This window comes from Macrotis lagotis, chromosome 2, assembly GCF_037893015.1.
Source record: "Macrotis lagotis isolate mMagLag1 chromosome 2, bilby.v1.9.chrom.fasta, whole genome shotgun sequence".
Classification (NCBI taxonomy): domain Eukaryota; kingdom Metazoa; phylum Chordata; class Mammalia; order Peramelemorphia; family Peramelidae; genus Macrotis; species Macrotis lagotis.
In genome coordinates, this window is record NC_133659.1 from 319,507,110 (window position 1) to 319,524,738 (window position 17,629).

The window sequence follows — 17,629 nt, forward strand, 5'->3', positions numbered from 1 at the left end:
AGTGGATAAAGCACAGGCCCTGGAGTCAGGAGTACCTGAGTTCAAATCCGACCTCAGACACTTAATAATTACCTAGCCGTGTGGCTTTGGGCATGCCACTTAACCCCATTTGCCTTGCAAAAATAAAAAAATAAAAATTTTGAGTTGGAAACCTTTCAGTATAAAAATAAGCATATGCACATTACTCAAAATAATATATACTATTCCTCAAATATATACTATTACTCAAATATCAGGGAGAAGGAAGGAAATTGTTTTTTTATTTTTAAAAAATTTTTAAGGTATCTAAATATTTATTATTTCTAGCTTTTGGGGGTTCTGTTCCTAACATTTCATTGGTAGGAGAATTCCCAGTGATATAATTTTTTTCCCAATGCAGGTTTGGGACTTATTCTTCAGTTCATAGCTATAGAGAGTTGACCAAGGCACTGAGAGCTCCCAAAGTCAAGAACTGTCAGAAAGAGTAAGACTTGAACCAAGTCTCCCCTAATCCTCCTCTAGTTCTCTATCCATTAAACCAGACATATCCCTCTCAGGCAACAGGGAGCTAGAAACAAAACTACTCAGTTCTGCCAACCAGCTTAAAAGTGTATTTGGGAAATGTTTATTTTATAATAATAATAAAAAAAATACAATACAACACAGATAATGTTAATTTGTGACTTTCTAAGACAATATATGTCACTATGTGCATTTGAAACCTGACAGAGTCAAGCCGTCTTTCGAATATTTATCTGTAGTCATTAAAAAAAAACCTTAGTCACCTACACATTCTCAAATAGCATATGGGGTGGTGTGGAAGAAAGGTTTACAGTGAAATCCTTAAACCAGATACTTAGATTGAAAAGAAAGTAAAATCAAGTTAACAATCCAATTTTGAGCTCTTTGTATCAAAGGAACTGAAGGACATCATTCAAGAAAAAAAATGTCAATGTTTTTACACAGCTATTAAATTAACCTGAATGAATAATTGGGCAAGTAAAGAGTCGTTGACATATTGGTCTTGATTTTAGTGACTTTAAATTGGGCTTTTTAAGTCTTTGCTATGGAGGTAGTGGAATGATTTCTAGGTGATCCTCTTTGGATTACAGATATGATGGAAAGATATGATTGCTGTGATCCACTTTGAATTACAGACATTTTGAGGGGATGTCAAATACAGAATAGAAGGTATTGTATATAGTTTTCTTGATTTGTTTTTCATGGTAGATTGTGGAGAGGGTAGGTTATTGGGACTAGGACCAAGGAAAGCAAAGAGTCTTCCATTCACTTGGAAGAACCAGGAGCAAAAGAATCAATATTAGGATGAGACATCATCAGGACCCAGAAATGTAGCCAAGTTAGAAGTCAAAGTAGATCAGAAAATAAAAAGATCAGCAAAAACCACACAGGGATAGTAATGGGGACTAGTCATGTGATTTCTTTGATATGAGGAACTTCCAAGTGAGGAGATGCCCTCTCCCAATGCAGGTCATCACCTTCTCTGTACCTTACAACTGAGTGTATAAAAAAATAACAGAGGAATTCTAAAACAAAATCTAAAATGCAAAGTAATTATCTTAGAAAAAAACATATAAAAAGCAGCAAGGCTTTCAAGTTCATCCAGTATAATAAGTACAGCCTCAGAAACGTGACTCCAGGGTCTTTCCACTGTTCTCTGAGTAGTTCATTTCAATGTGGTTAAAAGCAGGGTTAAAAATGCCACCATCTTCATTTCCATAAGGTTGGTGATTTAAAATTGATTTTTCCTGAAAAAGAAAAATTAACTAGTTACATCAATACTTTGAAGATGAATGACTTCATTAGCCAAGATTCTCCCTCCATTAAAGCAAATCATACTCTTTTTGTTCCTACTAGATTGTTGTTGTAGCTGACAAACATTTCCCTCTAGTGGCCAACTTTTCAGTCTTCCCCAGCACTAACATTCTACTATCATGAAATAAGAGGATTTTAATGAAGAAATGAGGGTGGAATGGAATATATATATATATATATATATATATATACAATTGTAAATTATTGATGTTTTAATTTCTTTTTTTTTAGATTTTTCAAGGCAATGGGGTTAAGTGACTTTGCCCAAGGCCACACAGCTAGGTAATTATTAAGTGTCTGAGGTCAGATTTGAACCCAGGCACTCCTGACTCCAAGGCTGGTGCTCTATCTACTGTGCCACCTAGCCGCCCCTGATGTTTTAATTTCTTAAAAATTCTTTTCCTAGCTGTATGACCCTAGGCAAAAATTTAACTCTTTTCTGTCTCAGTTTCTTTATCCATACAACAGGAGTAATAGTAATATATGCACTTCTTGGGGTAGTTGTTTTAAAAAAAATGAAATAAATAAATTTTTAAAAAATAAAATGAGATAATATTTGTAAAATATTTAACAAGCCTTAGAATGCTGCATAAATTCTAGTTATCATCATTATTATTATTGACTTCCTATTCTGAGGGAGCAATATATAGAACAAGCACATATCATTAAGCTTTACGAGTTTAAGAAAGATTTTTATCAGTTGATATTTGTTCTACATATAATCCCTCCTCAAAAGGCATGTACACATACAAACAATGAATATTGTGCATGTGCACATATGTGTAGACACATGTTTGTGTGTTGTGTGCATGAATATGCATTTGTGTTGGAGAAGGTATAAATCACTTTTAGAGGAAAAGGTCCTATATATACAGGAAAAATTTATAGCTCTCTTTTTGTGATGTCAAAATTGGAAACTAAGGTAGATTCTCATCAACTGGGGAATGGCTGAACAAATTATGGTACATGAATGTAGCGAAATACTATTGTGCTTTAAGAAAGGAGGAAAGAGATGTTTCAGAGAAACTTCAGGAAGACTTGTAAGGACTGATGCAGGGAGAAGAGGGACAGTTCATATAAGGACATCAACACTGTAAAAATCAAAGATTTAATGTATGTTTGTGTGTGTTTATATATATATATATACAAACATATATGTATATATATATATGCCCACAGACAAAGATAAATATACATGTAATATTTAGGTATACATATAATAAATTATATGTTATTTTATATTGTATTATATTACAGACACACATATACACAAATCTATCAGGTTTTCCAAAAGTCATAAAACAGTTTTAAGCTTTAATTAACTTTTATAAAAGCATTTTTGAGATCTCCTGAATAACAAAAGAGATAACATAGAAACAAAGAGACATAGAGAGAGAGAGAATCTGCATTTGGGAATTCATGATTTCAGTGATATGGGGAACTCCTCCCATTGTAGACTTATAACTCTGTTCCCTGAAGTCTTGGGGAACTGCCTGGGGTACTGAAAGGATAAATATCTTGCCCCAAAGCACACAGCCAGTAGCATCAGAGGCAGAATTTGAATCCCAGTCTCCCTGACTCATGATCAGCTCTCTCTCCACCTGCTTCCCCTCCACCTCTTAGCATATGGTTACATAAATTGCCATAGCTGGGGGGAATTATTTCCTGATAGTCAAATTTTTGGTGCTAAACTTTTATAACATTAGCTAAAGAGTTCCTTAAACACTAGGGTCCCACTTAATAGACCCTTTGAGAGCTCCCCTTCTATTGGCAGAGACTTTGTTCTCCCAGGGTCACTTCAGTCCTTACTGGAGTGAGACTTTGGTGGAGAAATCATTAGAAGTGTTAATTGACTCTTTTCTCCATGATGTTTGGGGAGGGAAGGAGTGATGGAGGAGAGGAAGTCAATCCTTTCCTGTTATAAAATGATAGAAATGATGTTATTTAAGGACAAAACATACCCTCTTTAAAAAGTTAAAGTTGGATAAAAAGTCTTCTTTTGTTAATAGGAATTTGTCATCTATGTTCTGTCTTCTTCCTCCTGAAAAAACAACCAATTATGGAAACATATTCAAATATCTTTCTTAAAGTAAACTAAGAACATTAAGAAATAAAAATTCCTCCAGTCTAAAATCATTTCCAGATTTATCAGAAGAAAAGAAATGTTTATGAGTTCTTAATCAAACTCCAAGAAAGTGTCCTCTAATAAATCCTCTTCCTCCTTTCTCTTAATCTTAACCCTGTTCTCTTGGAGAAAGTGTCCAAGAAAAACAAAAAGGAAAACTGAGGCCTGGCAAAGTGATTTCGGAGGAAAACATAATAAGAAAAACTTCATTTTTGTCTCTATTCCCAGCACTTAAGGGCAGTGTCCCCTACTGGTGAAAGCCAGTTACACTCAATCACTCACAGTTTCCATTTATAAATTGGAGGGGAAATTCATGTATTAATTATTATTAAAGATTATCTCAAAAAAAATCACAAAGCAGAAATGAGTACCTGTTAGGAGGCTAACAATAATTCCCACAAGTAGTGTGACTAAGGTTCCAATGGTGCTGAAGTACAGATAGGATAAGGAATACCAGTTATCCATGAGAGGTGTTCTAGAAAGAAGAGGGAAAAAATTCATTATAAAATTTATCTACAAATCTCACATCAAAAACAATCAACATGCTCCATTGGCATCTATAAAGCATTAAGAAAACTAGAGGAAGGATAGCACTATGCTATATTGGCTCCATCTTATGGGAAGACAAGGTAGAGAGTCAAATGAGATGAGCAGGCATGGATTGGGGTTGGGATTTGTATTTTTGACAAAGGTTCACACTTTGTTGAGTTCAAAGATCCTTGGAAGTCTATGCCATGACCAACTCAAAACATACATGCGTACATCAATGATCCCCAACTCAAGGAGTCTTCTGTCTTTTACCCATTTTTTTTTTAGGATTTTTGCAAGGCGAATGGGGTTAAGTGACTTGCCCAAGGCCACACGGCTAGGTAATTATTAAGTGTCTGAGGCTGGATTTGAACTCAGGTACTCTTGACTCCAGGGCTGGCGCTCTGTCTACTACACCACCTAGCCATCTCTTAAAAACTCATAATATAGTCAAACATAATTCAGTTACCTTTCAACATCACGCATTTGAAGGGTGCTTGCAGAAAATGGCATTTCTGTGGTAGTTGTCCAGTTCCCCTGGGAATCTAAGTTGGTCATGTTACAACCATAAGTATCAAGTCTCAAGGGTAGAGTCCTCTCTGGAAGGGGGGGATAGAGTTGAGCTCCAATTCCAACCCAAAGGGAAATGATAAATCCAGCAACGAGTCCTACAAATGCCCCCTGTAAAATAGAAGTGATTTTGAGAGAATAACAAATGTTTTCTTTGGAAGGAAAAAAGGAATAAAGTAGAATATTAAAGGAACCTTCACAAGTCAGTGTCCGCATAAATAAAGTAGTAAACCGACATCTCTTAAGCTCCTTCTGTGCGCCGATCACTCTGGCACACATAGTATATAGTTAACAATTCTTTATTTGACTGGTTAGTTCTTGTCCTTTGTTATAGAAGAAGCTCAAAATGATATCACTATGTTAGAAACAAATTACAGTGTGTCCAACTGTGGCCGATCAGACCAATATGAGCTCAGAATGCTCTATCACAGTTCATGCACAAATAGTTCATGCAAACACCAGGGGTATTTACTCTAAGCTGATGTATCCCACGTTTCCTTTGAACTGCTTCAATTCTGCCTTGCTCATAGGGCACAGCCCCCACTCTAACGAGGGCATGCCATGCTGGGCGGTCCTGTGCCAGTGTCCCCCATGCTGCACAATCAATTCTAAAGTTCTTAAGAGAGACCTTCAGGGTGTCCCAGTATCTCTTCTTTCGGCCCCCTGTGAATGCTTGCCCTTTGTAGGTTCTCCATAAAATAGTCTTTTAAGCAAATGTACTTCTGGCATTCTACCAACATGGCCAGTTCACTGAAACTGCACTCTGTTGTAATGTTTGGATGCTTGGCATTTTAGCTTTAGAAAGGACCTTCGTGTCTGGGATCTTCTCTTGCCAGGTGATCTTCAGAGTCTTCCTAAGATGATTTAAAAGGAAAAGATTCAGTTTCCTGGCCTGGCAGTGATGGACTGTCCAGGTTTCAAAGGCTTATAGCAATGATGTCAGCACGAGGTTCTGTAGACCTTCAGTTGGGTAGTTAGTTTAATACCTCTTCTCTCTCACACACTTTCCTTCAGAGACTCCCAGATACTAGCAATGTGTGTATCAACCTCATTATCAATGTGAACTTCCCTGGAAAGGACACTGCCAAGATAAATAAACTTGTCCACAGTACTCAAAACTTCTCCATTTGCTTTAATTGATGGTTTCATATATGGATGGTGTGGTGCTGGGGTTTTCTTGGAGTTAATTGTTGGATCAAAATTAGCACAAACAGTAGAGAGTCGATCCAACTTTGTTACATCTCAGCTTCAGAGGGTACATTAAGGTGTACAATCATCTGCAAACAGAAGAACATGCACCAACACTCCTTCCATGTTGGTCTTGGCTTGTAACCTTTTCAAATTGAAGAATTTGGCATCATTGAGGTAGCTGACCTTGCGGCTGTCTTCATCCTCATTAAAGGCATCTGATAACATGACTGAGTACATCATGTTAAAAAGCATGAGAGCAAGGACACAACCTTATTTCACTCCATTGGTGACCAGGAAATCTCAAGAGCATCGTCCACTATTCAGAACCTGGCAAATATGCTGTCATGAGACTGAAGTACAATAATGATGAACTTTTCCAGGTAACCAAATTTTGACATAATTTTCCATAAACCGTCATGTCTGATGGTATCAAAGACCTTGGTCAGATTTACAGACATTGTACACAGACCTGTGTTCTCTACCTGGCATTTTCCTGGAGTTGTCAGGCAGCAACTGTTGAAGGGTGCTTGACTGTTCTCCACACTGAAGTCACACTGGCTTTCAGGTAGGTGACCATCTTCCAAGTGAAGGATCAGTCTATTGAGAAGAACTCTGGCAAGAATCCTACCAGCAATGATTAAAAGAGGAAACCCCCTTGTGATTGTCACAGGACAGTCTATTCTCTTTATCTTTATAGAGGTGGACGATGGAGATATCGTTGAATTCCTGGGGAATGACTTCTCCATGCCATACAACCTGAAGTACAATTTCTTTTTCTATTTTTCTCACTTTATTTTTTGTGAAGTTTTTCTATTTTGGGGGTGGGGATTATGTTTACTCTTACAACAAGACTATTTTTAGTAATGTGTAAATAAATACATAAAAATAAATAAAATTACAAGTAAAAAACAAAAGAATTACTGTCAAGAGATGAGTATCTCTCTGAACTGGAACAGTTTGTGGCTAACTTGGAGGGGAAAACCAAGCCAATACATAGTTGGAAACAGATGATCAGAAAAAGAGTGGGCAACTTTCAGATATCTGGTTTAAGGTACTGCATTTGCTCATCTGGGTCAGAACACTCACAAACATCAAGACTGGCTTATTCAGTGTTCAGATTCCATCACTTCTGTCTCTGGAATGGATTGCTTTCATCATAAGTCCATCAGAGAAGTTGCTTCCATATTTTTCCCCCACAGTTGCTATTGCTAATTATATTTCCCTCCATCCAATCCACCCCATTCCCTTTTATTCTATTCTTTCTCTCCTTTCACTTTGACCCCCCCCTTCTTGACATTAATTCTTCTAGTAGTCATTTTGCTTTGGGGCCACTGCTTTGATCGAATATGAATATTTAGATTGGAGAGGATGAGTCCGGAATCAGTGCATCATTCTGGACCTTTGCCACTCTCACATCCTGTCCTGTCCTCTTCTGTGTGATCACATAGTCTAATAGATGCCAATGTTTGCTACAAGTGCATCCAGGAAGTTTTATTGCCTTTAGGGCAAAGATAGTGTTTGTGATAAGAAGGTTATGAGATGTGCAAGTCTTCAGTAGTAGGTGACTATTGCTATTTCTTTTTCCAACTCCATTTCTCCCAAGGACTTCCTACCATGTCTGGTAATCTGAGGCTACTCTAACATTAAAGGCACCCTGAATTCTGAGTTTATCTTCTTTTGGTACATTGATGAAAAGGGTCTCCAATTCTTCATAAAATTTTTCTTTAATTTCATCAATTTGCCATGGTGGGAGCCTGCTGGTGGCATGGCTTTTTCCTAGAAAAATGAGCTGATGTTCACTCCTTTTGGTAGGCATTTGGAATGTTGACTAGATTAGTTTTGATTGCAAAACCAAGCTTCACAGCACTCCCTGTCTGCAGCCACTCCAGAAAAACGTGTATCCAGCTCTGACCTTCATTTGCCAACCCTGTTTCACTCAAGGCGGCTATTTGGATATGATACCTGCTGAGATCTCTAGCAACAAGAGTCTATTGGATCTTGTGGTGTCTATGTCTATGAATGTGTGCGCTTTCCATGCACTGATGGTGAGTGGAATCTTCTATGAAGAAATTTTTGTACTTTTTTTGTGTTTTGACAGCAAGGTGGGATTCCTGCTTGCCACAATAATCAGACCAGGGTTTGGACAATTTTTAGGGCACCTTTTGTAGCCCCTTCCTCACACCAGGAAGTGAGCAGTACAATCTTTAAAAGGACTCCTCAGAGGACTCAGGAGGGCTGCCAAACCTCACTGCTTCTTTTAGTGGAGAAATGACCCTATGGGCCCTGGGCCAATTTTGTGCAGAGTTATAGCTCCCAGTATATCTGCACCTGCTGCTTCATCACTTGCCAATCATTGTAGGACTTTGAGATAGGAACGGTGAAGTAGTTCTGGTGATATCTTTTGATTCATGTGTAAATTGGATTAAGTGAGATAGAGTTGCAAGAAGTCATGGGCCTCACTCTCTCTTCCAAAGTCCATTATGAGTCCAGTGGCAAAACAGAGTCAAATCTAACTAGCTATTGCTCTAAATGCAGTGGCATCTTGGCACCTTGGCATCTTCTATGTCTAACCAAGCTCTAAGCTTTCTATAGTACCTCCTTCAGTTGCCTTCATGGCTTTTGGAAGTGTTCTCATCCTCTCAGTCCACCAGTGAAAGATTTCATATTCTTGGGGCAAACACCCCCTCTCCCAAACTCATTGATGAATTTGAGGCTCCCTCAGTTTCCCTTAACCTGATTTAGCCCTTCTGCTGAAATGGTTTCCCTACAGTGTGGCCCACTGTGTTTTGCTACAGCTTCTTGGAGCCACACATGGAGAGTTAGGTAGCTCAGGTGGACCTCAGAGGTGGAAAGCAGCCCTCATACCAGAGCTATTTGTTTTCCATAGTGTAGTGGAAAGAGCCCAGGATTAGGATTCAGATACTGCTATTATCTATATAATCTTGAGAAAGTCACTTTTTGTGTCTTAAAAAAAGTTTTTTTTAATTATAAATATAATTTTTCCCTCCCATTCTTCCCATCTCCAAAGTAAAGAAAAGAAATAGAAAACCTTTGCAACAAATATTATATAATACATACATACACACACTCAAAAATACAAATTTCCAAATTGGTCAAGTCCAACAACTCATTGTTGTCTTATTCTGTATCCAGAGTTTGGGAAAAGTCCACTTAAGTTAAGATCAACCTCAGTTTTCTCATCTGTTAAATGAGGAAAATGGGTTAGATCTTCTCTAAGGTTTCTTTTCCCATCCATATTTTATGATCTCGTTATCTTTCACACCCATTCCCATATTCAGGCAGTCACTAAGTCCCCATCTTCACCTCTTCTGCCTTCTCATTACCTCTTATCTAGTCACCTCATAGGGACAGCTAAGTGGCTCAGTAGATAAAACAACAGGTCTACAGTGACGATTTATCTTCCTGAGTTCAAATCTGGCCTCAGACATTTACCAGTTATGTGAATGCAGAGTGAGTCATTTAATCCAATCTGCCTCAATTTCCTTATCTGTAAAATGAGCTAGAGAAAGAAGTGTCAAATCACTCCCATATCTTTGCCAAAAAAACCACCAATGGGGTCACAAAGAGTCAAGCATGACTGAAAAAAATGACTGACCAACCTCAACCAGCTGGCACCAGAGAACAGGCAGTGCTTCATCTTAAGAAGCAGCTTGCTACAGAGTGAAGAGAGCTGGCTTTGGAGTCAGAAGACCTGGATTTCAATCCTGCCTCTGATACTCAACAGTGTGTGATCTTGGGCAAGTCACTCTCTGGAGCTCATTTTCCTCATCTGGAAAATAAGGTGTTGAACTGGATGGTCTCTGAGGTCCTTTCTAGTTCCAGATTTATATGATTGTACATTTTCATTTGCCATCCCACTGTCCCCCTAGGCCGTCTTGTCATCTGCCTGCCACCTATCACCTCATCCACTACCTTCCTTGCCCTTGGGTACTGGATACAGAAATCATAGGTTACTATCGTAACATAGCACTGTTATTTTGGGAAAGAGCAAGTCAATAGACTGCTTCCTATATCAATGTACCATCCAAATGAGTTCTCAACACCAAAACCCCTCTCCCTGGCTGTATAGTCCTTCCCCTGTTAGAGTGTTATCTCCTTGAGGGTAGGGTACTCTCTTTATATTTTTATCTTAATTACTTGGCATTATATTTGGCAACTTCTAAGTGTGCCAATCATTCCATTATTCACTTTGGGGAAGGATATTGCCTTCATGGTCATATTTTATACTTACAATTGAGTTGGCAAAGGGGACCAAGATCCCCAGAGAAAATAAGCCCAAAAGTGGTCCACCAACCATTCCGAAGATGCTAAGCGCTGCCTAATAAGAGAATAAAAATCACAAATTATTCATGAATGATATATATTCTCAAGAAAAAAAAAGTTAGCTTTTCCATTTGGACAGAAAACAATGGAATACAACTCAATAACAGAAGTCAATAGCATTTGCTGACTTTCCCAAAATAGAAAAGGTTTTCTGGAGAACCATGAATGAGTCGGAAAGAAAATCAAATCTTTTGCTGAAAGGACACTAAAGTGGAACAGGACAAGAGAGGTTGATATTGTAGATACAGGAGAGGAAAACTCTGATAATGAATGCAGTTGTGTAAAAAGGTAAATAGAAAGAAATATCTTCACTGACATCACTCACTCACTACCTGGGTGATGAGTGAGTCACATATACCCCCAGATTAAAGAATTGATGGATGGTGGACTTCATAATCTGGTCGGGCTGTGTGTTTCTGGGCTAGGACCTTAACTTCTCTGTCCCTCAATTTTTTTTTAGGTTTTTTTGCAAGGACAATGGGGTTTGAGTGACTTGCCCAAGGCCCACACAGCTAGGTTATTATTAAGTGTCTGAGGCTGGATTTGAACTCAGGTACTCCTGACTCCAGGGCCGGTGCTCTATCCACTGGACCACCTAGCCGCCCCCTCTGTCCCCTCAATTTAATAAAATGAGAGGAGGAAGCTCAATGATCCATAATGTACACACCAGCCTCCAAAATTTCTATAACTTATTTTGGACTATCAATATGGGTTTAAATCCCTGCTTTGCCACTACTTCCCTGTGTGACCAGTGGTGAGATTCTATGTGTCTCAGTATCTTCATTTGTAAAATGAAGGCGATTTCTAAGGCCCTTTTTGGTTCTAAGTCTGTGAACTTAAATAATTAGAATAGGTTTTAGAGGTCATAAGAAGGTATAATTAGATGATGAATGGAAGCCATGAGATACAAGGCAAATTTATTAGGATTGATGTAAAGAAAAAAATGAAATGGTAAGGAGTTTACAGATATCAATGTTCTTCAAGAAGAGATGAAATGACTATTGTCCAGCTAGGTTGTAGAAAGTATTGTTGTATGGGTTAAACTGGAATAGCTTCCAAGGTTCCTTACTTCCAAAATGTCAAGATAAAGATAAGTGGACTTATACATATATATATGTGTCCATATATGTCTATAAATACATATAGACAGACATGCTTACATATATAGACACATGCATGTATTACATGTATATAGAAAATCATGATGTTAGGCACTTTCTGTTTATCACAGAGATGTTGGATGGTGATAACCAATAGGCATTCCAAGATTTAATTTCTCTTTACACCCATACTTCAATGAATGATCATAAACAGGTTTTTCAGCTATGAAAATGCCTCCTAGTGGCCAGAGTGAACAAAAAATAATCTGGTGTCATTTGACTAAAAAATAAATTTATTGATGATTTCTTATCATTGATTATTTTCCAGACTTGCCAAAATTCAACACTTACCTGTAACAAGGCTCCCATGAGTGACGCCAAGGCCGCCATCCCAATGCATAGGGCTCCATATAGGATACCTAGGAATAGATGGAAAACCAAGTTTTGATTGCTGCTGATAGTTGACATTCTCAATGGAATATATTCCTAATGGATTTTTTTTTCCAAGTCCAACAATAGAATGGGACGAATAATCACGGTGATCAAAGCAGGTAAAAATAAAAATAGGATGTGTTTTTCTGCCAGAAAAGCAGTTTGCAAAGTTGATAAATAATACCCTAGTGTGGTGTTTAGGATTAGTTGAAACACAAGATTATGTCAAGTAAAGAATCCCTGGAATTAATGGGGGGGGGGGGTCATAAGCCTAACAACTATTGTATTATAAGTCTAATCTTCTACAGACATGTGTTTAGAGGAAAATATATATCTCCACCCCAGTTTAAACAGCAATAATAATTTGAATTTGCCAAAAGGTAAAATAATTGCCTAAGGAGGTAGGGATTGTCATCCTCTTCCTCCCTCTCCCATTGGGAACATGGGGATGTCTTCAGGCAAAGATTGAATGATTACTTGATGATCATTATAAAAAGGGAATGCTAATTAAAATACAGGTTGAACTAGCTTGTAAATGAGCCTCTTTTCATTTCTAAGATTTTTATAATTCTCTGATGGTCTAAAGGAGTCCCTTCCGAATCTAAATGCTTTCAATCCTAAACTTAGGATTTCACCTTAGAACAAAAATGTTCTATGTCCAGCCTAAACTGAGTCAGATTTCTGAAGAGAAATTTCAGTTTTGTAAACTTTCATTCCTTTGATGTTAGTTGAAAAAGGGGAGATAGTCAATGGACACTCACTTGTTCCTTTTGAAATCCAAGACAGAGTCTTTTCTGAAAGTGATCGGAAGTAAGGTTTTGATGAGGTCTTCAACCGTTTACTGCAGCCAAAGCATTGATACTGGAGGACACAGTACTGGGGAGACAAAGGAAAATCTTTCATTTTAAGTCTTCCACATTTTCATAAACATTATGAATACTAAGTACCTGAGGGAAGAAATTGTGATAAAAGGTAACAATCATCAATATTTAAGTGAATTTATAGGATCCTGGCTGTAGGACCTGGAAGGAACCCTAGAAACCAACTATCTAAGGCAACATCTTATTTTATAGATAAGCACACTGAAATTTAAGGAAGTCAGATGACTTGCCCAAAGTTATGCAGGTAGAGAGTTTTAGAAGGATTTAAATCCAAGTCTCTGACTCCAGAGTAATGAGTTTCCACACCTATCAGATCCCATGCTTTTCACACTCAGCTGAATTCAGTTCAATTGATAATCCAAACAACATGCATTGGGGGCTTGCTAGATCTGGGGGAGACAAAAATAAAAATAAAAGCCAGTGCTTGCCTTCAAACAGCTTATGTTCTCCTAGAAACTTTTAATGTTACCTACATGCTTCCTGAAAGGTCAGAGGATCTGATTTTAAACTAGAGGTACCCTTATTCCAAACTCCCTATTGAATAAAGGAGGGAAACCAAGTCCAGGGTTAAGGAAATGATTTGCCTCAGATGTCAAGAAGTGATAGGCCTGGGATATCTTGAATTCAATCTTTTGAGTTCAAATCTAGCGACTTCTATGACACTAAGCTGCCTTTGAAATTCAGAAAGATCTGATTTCATAAGACTGAAGGAAAATATTTCTTTCTTTCTACCCATCCATTTTAAAATATACAAATATATTCACTTATATCTATCAATATATACATATGTATGAATATATATAGCTATCTACCCCACCTAATTAGATATATTCATATGAATATATGTATTTATATGTCTAGCTAGATATATTCTTACATATATTATGTCTATGGAGTTGTCTAGCTAGATAGAAACATAGATATAATCTATCTAGACACATTGGATATATGTATTTATACATGTGTGTACATACATGTATGCCTGGGTGTATTATGCCTATATAAAAATACAATGCACATGTAGGTAGCTATATATTTTTAAGTATGTGTATATATCTATATTTTATTAGATATCCTCAAGATTTTAATGAGTGGACTATTAGAGGCCATCTTCATTAAAATATGCTACAAAGGTGGGAGGCAGGGAAGGAAAGGGAGAGTCTGTATCAACAGTGTCTTTCCACATTCTTTTAAAAAAATGAGATATTTTATTTATTTACTTTTCCAACTACATGCAACAGTAGTTTTCGGCTATTTTGTTTTGCATGGTTTTGAGTTTTTACATTTTTTTTCCATCCCTTTCTTCCTTCCCCCTGACAGAAAGCAATCTAATATAGGGTATACATGTATAACTATACTAAATACAGGATTCATATTAATCTTCATGTACTTTCAACATATGAATTAGGCACCTTTTTTTTGAAAATGGATTTTTATTGGTATTTGGAAATTATCATTAAAAGCTCTGAAGGCACAGTATTGCATGAAAAGTCATTTAACATGGAGCCCTTGGGGCCAGCAAGATAGTGCAGTAGAGTACCTGCTCTGGAGTCAGGAGTACCTGGGTTCAAATCCGATCTCAGACACTTAATAATTACCTAGCCGTGCGGCCTTGGGCAAGCCACTTAACCCCATTTGCCTTGCAAAAACCTAAAAAAAAAAAAATGGACCTTTGTCTGAAAAACCATCCTTGTTAAATATGAATAGGGTGATGACTACCAAGTTTCCTCAATGTATTGATTTTGTTTTTTGGTCCAGAGCAATCTACTAAGGAATAGAGGGTTCTCAACCTTGATTGGTCTAACCATTGATGAAATCATAATAGTTTCTTGAAATATTAGATAAAATACAAATGAAAATTGCATGCTTAGTACAATAGCTGAAATTCAGTCATAGCTCATGAAATATTAATTATTAATATTACTAATTATCATTGTTATATCCTTTTTAATCACTCTGAAATCACATTTCATTAATTACATAAAGACCATACCTCAATGTTCCACTGTAAGCACAGGCCACAAAGAGTCCTGGGAGTCCTGGATGATTTCGGAAAATGTCCAGCACCAGATAGGGCATGAGCTGAAAAAAGTTCAAGATTTACTAAGGTGTGTCTTATCATCAGGGAATATACCATTCTAATTCCTGGTGAAGAATTGATCCACTGTTCACTTATCCATCATTGGCAGAGAATGAGTTAATTTACCCAAATGCATGTTTCAGATGATTGTTTAACTTGATATCAATTTTTTTACCTTTTCAAAAGTAAATATTTCTAAATCATATTGCATCCTTTTACTTTTTAAAAAAGTAAATATTTGTAATTTATATTGTAAACTTTTACCTTTTCGAAAGGAAATATTTCTAAATTATACTGTCTATTTTTATTTTGTGAATCATGGATTCTTATAAGCAATCTGATGACCCCTATTGACCCATTCTCAGAATACAATTAAATTGACAGTTGAAGGAAATACTAAATTTCAATTTAGAAGTTTATTTAGGTTTGCTTTTTTTTTTTCAAGGCAATGGGGTTAAGTGGCTTGGCCAAGGCCGCACGGCTAGGTAATTATTAAGTGTCTGAGATCGGATTTGAACCCAGGTACTCCTGACTCCAGGGCCGGTGCTTTATCCACTGAGCCACCTAGCCGCCCCTAGAAGTTTAAAAAAATAAAGTTTTTTTTTCCTTCCAAATTCAAAGGCCTCCATTCCCACTCGAAAATCTGTTTACAGGTCTTCAAAAAGTCCATAAAACTCCAAGTTCACACATCCTGGACTACACTGAAGAGGGGACTTGTAGATATATACAGTGCTAGACGAGTGTTAGCATATTAAAAGAAGACAGAGTATTAGAGTTTCTGAGACAGAAAATCATCAGGTACTGTCCATAGCTTTAATAGGGTATCAGCCTCTCTCCCACCATGTGGCTATTTACAGGTAATAGATAAAAGCAGGAATTAATGTTGGGTTAATGTTAATGTTCCAACACTGTCCTCTAAATTGTGGCTGCAAAGCTAATTGTCTTGGCCAGAGGAACATCAAGAGAACCAGATGAGAGAGAACAAACTAAGTAATTTAAGGGAGTTAGTTTTCTCCGAGTATCTATCTGGGTCTTCCCTCTATTGAATGTGTTCCTGGACAAATCTCAGAGATAGGCAGAGAGTCGTAGCTGTTATTTGTCCTTCATTCTTGAAGACGATCATGATATCAGGGAGGTGATGCTATGACAAGCACATGAACTGTGTGTGTGTGTGTGTGTGTGTGTGTGTGTGTGTATGTATGTGAATCTGTGCAATGTCACCAGCCTTACTTTCTCCTCTGGAGGGTCTGGGGTAGGATGATTGCATCACAAGTGGAGTAACACAAGGACCATTCCCTTTTCTTTTTAGAATGTCTGTGCCTGAATCAGGTGTTCTAAACAATAGGTTCCTATGACCATGAAGCCCTAGAGAGGTCCTGGTACTTGCTTTCTCAGACAAGGCCCTGAGATCAATTTCCTTTCTGTCATCCGAAGCTTTCTCATAAAGGTGGTGTGAAGAACAATAGGCAGCTATATAATTCCCAGAGCAGTGAAACACAAGGCTCTATGAAGACATAGATTGGGAAATAAAAAGATTAAGCAGCTTTCTCCCAAGCAGTTTTCTCACCTTTCAGACAGAAAATCCTTTTTATTGTTATTAGGATTTTCTGACTTGCGACAAACATTCAAAACAATGTTTCTGCAATAGTAACATGAAGGACCATGGACACCTCCCCAAGTAAGCTCTGTCCCACTCATTCATCTCAATTGAGTTGATTCTTAGTCAAGTGTGAAGGAATATATTTTACAGTTGGTTTGCACTAGACTCCTGGGGAGATGACTGTCTCACAAGTTTACAAATTATATCTTCACATGGAAAGAACACCGGAAAAGCCACAACTTCCCCCAGTCCTTCAAACAGAAAAGCAAAGGTTGCACTAAACATTGGAGAATATATAATGCCATAATTTGATCAAAATTCTAGAATACTAAATCTAGTTTTTTCATAAAATAATTTCTATAATATTAATTTTTATCATTACAGCATAATATAGTGGTTAGACCCCTGTAATTGAAGTCAGGTCCTGAGTTCATATTCTAGCATTTATTAACTGTAGGGGCCATGGTCAAGTCACTTAACTTATGTAATCTTCACTTTTGTCATTTATAAAATGGATATATTATATCATATATATTCCATTAAAGTATGTTTTATAATATAACCAAAAATATAGTTTATATTATCATGCAATATAATAGCAATATTATATTTTATGAGTGTAATAGAATATGATAGTAATGTTATGATATAATCTAATAATATATTATGTAATACTATATTATTATATAACAATGAAATAGTACTATTGTAATGTAAAAATGGGTATTATATATAAAATAATATGTAAATAATTTATAAATACATTTATAAAGATATAAATAATATAATATATAAAATACTTGTACTGTATCACAGTATTGTTATAAGGAAAGTCCTCTGCAAACCTTATAGCATTATATGAATAAAAACTATTCTTTTAATTTCCTTAATGAAAAAGATCTGAGTCCATAAGTAGAGAGTCACTGTCAGGTAGAACGCTGATTAAAAAAAAAATAAACAAGT

At 36.9% G+C, this 17,629-nt stretch overlaps 1 protein-coding gene across 1 annotated transcript in view; it reads right to left on the bottom strand.

The window, feature by feature from the left end:
* Positions 1-646: 646 nt before the first annotated feature.
* The window catches only part of LOC141515260 (sodium-coupled monocarboxylate transporter 1-like), an 82,951-nt gene continuing 65,968 nt past the window's right edge, over positions 647-17,629 (bottom strand). Inside the window, exons 10-16 of the mRNA XM_074226685.1 lie at positions 12,867-12,917; positions 12,025-12,092; positions 10,482-10,568; positions 4,938-5,149; positions 4,312-4,415; positions 3,777-3,856; positions 647-1,748 (exon numbers count right to left, since the gene is read on the bottom strand). Coding sequence (XP_074082786.1) covers positions 1,623-1,748; positions 3,777-3,856; positions 4,312-4,415; positions 4,938-5,149; positions 10,482-10,568; positions 12,025-12,092; positions 12,867-12,917 — 728 coding nt within the window. The 3' untranslated portion in view covers positions 647-1,622. The remainder of the gene's footprint in view (positions 1,749-3,776; positions 3,857-4,311; positions 4,416-4,937; positions 5,150-10,481; positions 10,569-12,024; positions 12,093-12,866; positions 12,918-17,629) is intronic.